This window comes from Octodon degus, unplaced genomic scaffold (genome assembly GCF_000260255.1).
Source record: "Octodon degus isolate 3935 unplaced genomic scaffold, OctDeg1.0 scaffold00255, whole genome shotgun sequence".
Taxonomy (NCBI): Eukaryota; Metazoa; Chordata; class Mammalia; order Rodentia; family Octodontidae; genus Octodon; species Octodon degus.
This window is the reverse complement of record NW_004524831.1, coordinates 373,314-378,910: the sequence shown is the minus strand read 5'-3', so window position 1 is coordinate 378,910 and position 5,597 is coordinate 373,314. Positions and strand designations below refer to the sequence as shown.

The window sequence follows — 5,597 nt, the reverse complement described above, 5'->3', positions numbered from 1 at the left end:
AAAAAGATTGTGTAATTTCTGTTCTTTTCATTTTTCCAGTTTATGTTTGGGTATTTTATTCATTTTGAATGTCTTAAAAGTACATGTGGGCAGTACATGATCATTGGCATATGCATACCAAGTGCATATCAGTGCATTTACCACTATATTAATCTCCATGGATGAATTTATGGTGAGTTGCTTATGCTTTATGCTGTCTGAACTTTTGTTTTCCTTCAGAATTTCAATGCATTAACCTCAGAAGATATTGTAGTTTATTTTCCTTTCTCTTTTGGCACCATTTATAAATGATACTACACCTTGCACATACCACTGAGCAAGACCATCAAGACTAGAAGTTCCATTTTTACATAATATGTAAGAATTGTTATTTTTCACGTGTTTCTTTGCAGTACTTTGGTACTTTTCTGATCTCTGTATTGAGGAACCAGGTCACTGTTTAAAAATCCATCCATTGGAGTATCTGTCACATCTGTGTCATGAGAATTCCACCAGCCTTGTCCTCCATCTACTTGCAATTGTGTTGCTCAGTATCATAACCTCTCACCACTCTTCCATATGAAGGAACACGAGGAATAACACGCTGGTGCGCTTTGTGTCTAGATGTCCCCCCAAATCCTCACACAGTCATGGGAGGGCATCTAGAGTTTATGATTTATTTGTGGTCCAAGGCTTGAACTATGAGTGTGAGTGCTTTTCTGGCTGTGGTAAGGGAAGTTTTCATACAATATAAGGGAGGGAAAGAGGCTTACTCTGCATTGTTCTTCCTTCTTTTGCTTTTGCTGCTTTTGATGTTTTTCACTGCCATGAGCTGTCACCCTCTGCTCTTTGTCAGCCAGACTTGGAGCCAGGGGAATATGGCTGAAACCTCCAGGAACTGTGAGCTAAACAAACTTTTCCTTTCTCAATTCTGGCTGACAGGTATTTTATCTCAGCAACTAGAGAAAAGAGACCTAGACATCCTCTATCTGTTACTACTCTGTTCTGTGATCCACTCTCCAACATCTCCATCTTCCTTACATATCCATACCTCTGTGAACCAGTGTTTCTCTTTTGCTAGGAGATCAGGTGTGACATTATCCATGTAGAAGGGACCCCTAAAATATGTGTGCTTCATTTAATGTTAAGATCTGTTATTTGCTCTACTTTCCAGCAGTATGCCAAACTGCTGAGATAATTCACTTAAAAAGGGTTATTTGCACTTACACTTTTAGAGTTTTCCGTCCATCCTCAAAGTTGGCAGATTGTCAGCCCCTTGATTCCCTTTGGAAAGGATCTGATTCCCTGTTTGTTCCTCAAAAATTGTACCCATTCCTGCCACAGAAAATGCTATGAGTTCCCTGCCTTCCCATCCAGCTCAGGCTGTGTCAGTCCTTCAAAGGCGTTCCATATTGTTCTTCTGCAGAATGATAGATGTGTGTAATCAAGTTAAAGGCCTTTGCTGATCTTAGAAGGCATGTTATGTCTAAGGTTTCTGGTAGTGACTTTGTGAATATTTTGAATTAGGTAGAATATTGAAGCTGCACAGGGGAGCAAACAATCACCCAAATTGATGGCAGAAGGCTGCTCTGGACTCTAGAACATCATAACAAAATAACAAGGAAAGCAGAGGGAAGTATTTCAAATGTACAAAAATGATGCAAATCGTAGAAGCAGAATAATAAGATTATTGAAAACCAGTTTATTAGAGGAAATTTCTGAAGACTCTATTATAGAAAAGGATAGAAATCAAATATTTCAAACTTAAAATATCAACAATTATGTTAATTTTTAAAAATTATAAAGAAAGTGTATAAATAAAACACCTGAAGAAATAATACTAAAATAAGGGCCAGCAGTATAGCTCAGCAGACGAAGCACTTGCTTACGTAAGCTCAGTGGCCAGGGTTTGATCCCTGGCTCCGCATGCCCAACCAGCCATTTCCCTGAACACTCTGAGCCAGCGATGGAGTCAAGGCGTGGTGGTGTGCACCTGTAATCCCAGCACTTGGGAGGCAGAAATCAGGAGGATCACAATGAGTCTGGGCTATGTAGTGAGACCCTGCACAAAAGAAAAGAAAAGAAAACAAACAAACAAAACCAACTAAAATAAAGCAAAATGAAAACAAAATAAAAAACACCCTGAAGAAAGCAGTTTGTAGCATTTAGATGGACAACAGTTTTTTGATCCACACTTTAAAATAACTAACAGGAAATACAAACATAGTCAAATGAGATTCCTGCAAACTCAAAAATACCAACACAACAAAGGAATCAATAACTCAGGTGAAGAGATTGGTTATGTAACAGAGGGAAATATTTCCATCTGACAAAAATGTATATGCGTCGTGTATAAGTAATGAGAAAACTCAAAGACAAAATATGAGTACATTAACATTTGAAGAAAAAATGCCTAAAAATTCTTCCAAAAAAGACATAAATGACCCAGAGGTGTATGGACATATAAAAGTTATCATCATTGAAATACGTTTCATAGAATATCTGTTATCAGAGAGACAATGTTTAAAAGCTTCTTGAAATAATTGAGCAATGGAAATACTTAGATATTTTTCATGAGAATTTGAGTTAGCATATCCAGCAAAGAAAAAAATTTCTATGTTACTCAGAACTGTGGAAATATAACTACTGCACTATTCAGAAATCCAACAGCTGCACCTGTAACAAATAGAAATTATATCAGTTTGTCAGAGGGCCCCTTGCATTGTCATGATTTACGCAGTACTTACAGTCACCAAGAAATGACAATGTTAAGACAGAGTTCACAAACGGAAACAAGGGCAGTTGTAAGAGACAAATTAATAGAGATAACATAAAAGCAAAATGAGAACCTGAAAATAGATCCAACAGTGCCTAGAAGATTCAAATAAAACCAACATAAATTTAACTGGAATTATAGAAAATCAGAAAACAGAAAACAGACAGCACATGGCATAAAAATTTTGTTCACTGAAATAATAGGTGAGAACATTCAAAGCAAGAGAAAAACAAGACATACAAATGAGTGAGGCATATAGAGCTCAAATAACCACGATCAGTGAAAACCTTCTCCAAAACACATCACAGCTGATGGAGATGGAGATGCTGGAGAGGAAATCAATGTGCAATTTGAAAGACCCATCTCTGATGAAAGTACACCAGCCAATCCCAGACAGGTGGCTAATGTATATTGTGGACTACAAACAGAAAGAGCACCTGCCTGAAAAATTCTTTAGAAATTGCAGTTTCAGGTCTGGTGGTATCTTAGAAGGCAGCAGGGAATCCTTAAGCCTCTTCTTTACATGTCTATCAAGGGCATCAATGACCCAGGCTGAGTCACAGAACAGAAGGCAGCCTCATTAGGGATAAATATCACATGTCCAGTGCCAGTGTAGGCAGCTTCCTTACACAATACCTTATCTTGGGCACTTCTGACAGTCACACTGCCTCAGCCTCCTATATGCTCCACCTCAAAACACATATGCAAATTAGGCCAAGTGCAAGCAGAATAAATTCCTGTCACCATCTAAGCTGCTGTGGAGGTCATCATCCTGCAGGCAACATGCAGGGAATGTGGACTTTTCTGTGCCTGATGGCTGCTCCCCTAGGTAAGCGTTCTGGGGTCTCTAGAAGTTTAAGAAACCTGGGTGTGGGAAGAGGACTCACCATGACTCCCTTTGTCCTCAGGTGTGCTGTCTCTCACACTTCGTGAGTCAGGACGAAACCTGGTGAAGCCTGGAGAGACCCTGTCCCTCACCTGCACAGTCACAGGAGGTTCTGTAACCAGTAGCTATGCTTGGAGTTGGATCCGCCAGCCTCCAGGCAAAGCTCTACAGTGGATGGGGTACTGGGCAGGAAGCACAGAGTACAGCCCAGCTTTCCAGGGCCGCATCTCTATCACTGCCGACACAGCCAAGAACCAGTTCTCCTTGCAGCTGAAGTCTGTGACCACCGAAGACACAGCCATGTATTACTGTGCAAGGCACAGTGAGAGAACCTCAGTGTGATCTCAGACATAAACCTCCCTGCTGGTGTGCTTTTGACCAGCAGGGGGCGACCATGACCACCAAGCTTGGAAACCAGCTTCAGGAACAGTTTGGCTGGGGATGTCCTTTCAGTCTGGTATCACCCTCCCTACTCATGCCATCCCATTCTGCCATCCTTCAGTCCTTCAAATCTGTCAGTTAGGTATTTACAGGAATCATGCCTCACCTTCCACTACTCTTGTCTATGGAGATCTCTTTCATTTCACTTGGAAACTAATTTCTCCTCACCAATCTACCAGCTCAGCTCTAGGTTCTTCCACCACAGTCCTCACTTTGTGTCTCCATGTGGAAAGCCAATAAGTGCCCAGAATTTGCAAGTATGCTAATTTGCATCTGTCCCGAATGTTCTTGTTACACCTCATCCTCATGATTTGTTGCAGTCAAGGTGCCCAGCCTCTCAGGGAGGCCCTTGGAATCTCCTCTGACATCTCTTTCATTTTCACATGAACACCTACAGAAGGAGCTCTGGCAGTGCATTCCGACTCACAGACAGGGCTACAGAGAACAGCTTCTCAAGACCCCTGAAGTGTCATTGTTCTGCAGGCAGCATTTTTGCTCAGGGAGATGGCTGCCCCAGCAACCTTCATGCAGATTACATTTTGTTTCTTTTCCACTTTCTACGAGTTGCCAGTCTCTCTACTCTCAAAAGCTCTTGATTTTTTCTTACGTCACCTTCTTCATGCCACTTATAAGCACAGGTGGTACATCCCCAAGTACATTGAGGTTACTTGAGTAGAACAAAATAGTAACCTTCCCCTCAAGGACTTTTCCATGATCATGCCACAGAAAGAAAAGTTATGGGGGAGAGAACAAACATATGGGCAAACGAAATGCTGACTCACGTGGCCCAAGCTTTTTCTCCCTCTTACCTTCCTCCTTTCCAGGCACAGCCCCTCGCCTTGCACAACAAGAACACTTCTTAAATTCAGCTCCAGCCAAATCCATGCATATCAAAATTGTACTGTTTGTTTTTGAGTATTTGCTATTGTTTCTAATTTTTCTACAAACAGCAATTATTACATTGCAATTAATATGATGTACTCTCTCCCTATTGCCCTTTGAAAATGATATTAATGGTTCCATTCTGAATTTTAAGTGTGGTATGATTCATTGATTGACTGCTTTCATATTCCTATACCTATGATTATGCTTGCCTTAGTTACTATTCTCTCCTTGCTGGGACAAAATACCTACATCCAAAATTAAGGAAGGGAAGGGTTAATTAGCTCACAGTTAGTGGAAGTTTTTAGTCCATAGGGTCCAAGGCAGGGTGGCACATGGCAGAGGGCAGACAATCATGGCAAGGGAAAACAGCAAAGAGCTACAGGAAGAGAAGAGCTGCAGCAGTTATCTACCTCTCTTTCTTCCTTACATTGTATTTAGTATATTCATCCCAGGGCATGCATAACACTCACACCAATAATCCCAGCACTGGATCATGAATTAAGCACAGACTCTAAAAGCAGTCCCATGACTGCATGAGCCTTTGGTTGGAAACCTAGACAAAGGGTAACAATGCACCATAGTTTGACATTTCAAATATCAGAAATTTCCTCATTAAAGTTTGTTCTTTAA

General features: G+C 40.8%; 1 gene segment (V, D, J or C); it reads left to right on the top strand.

The window, feature by feature from the left end:
• Positions 1–3,520: 3,520 nt before the first annotated feature.
• On the top strand, positions 3,521–3,983 carry LOC101559806. The segment is given in 2 exon segments: positions 3,521–3,584; positions 3,664–3,983. Coding segments are annotated over 2 exon segments (366 nt in total).
• The last annotated feature ends 1,614 nt before the right edge of the window (positions 3,984–5,597 follow it).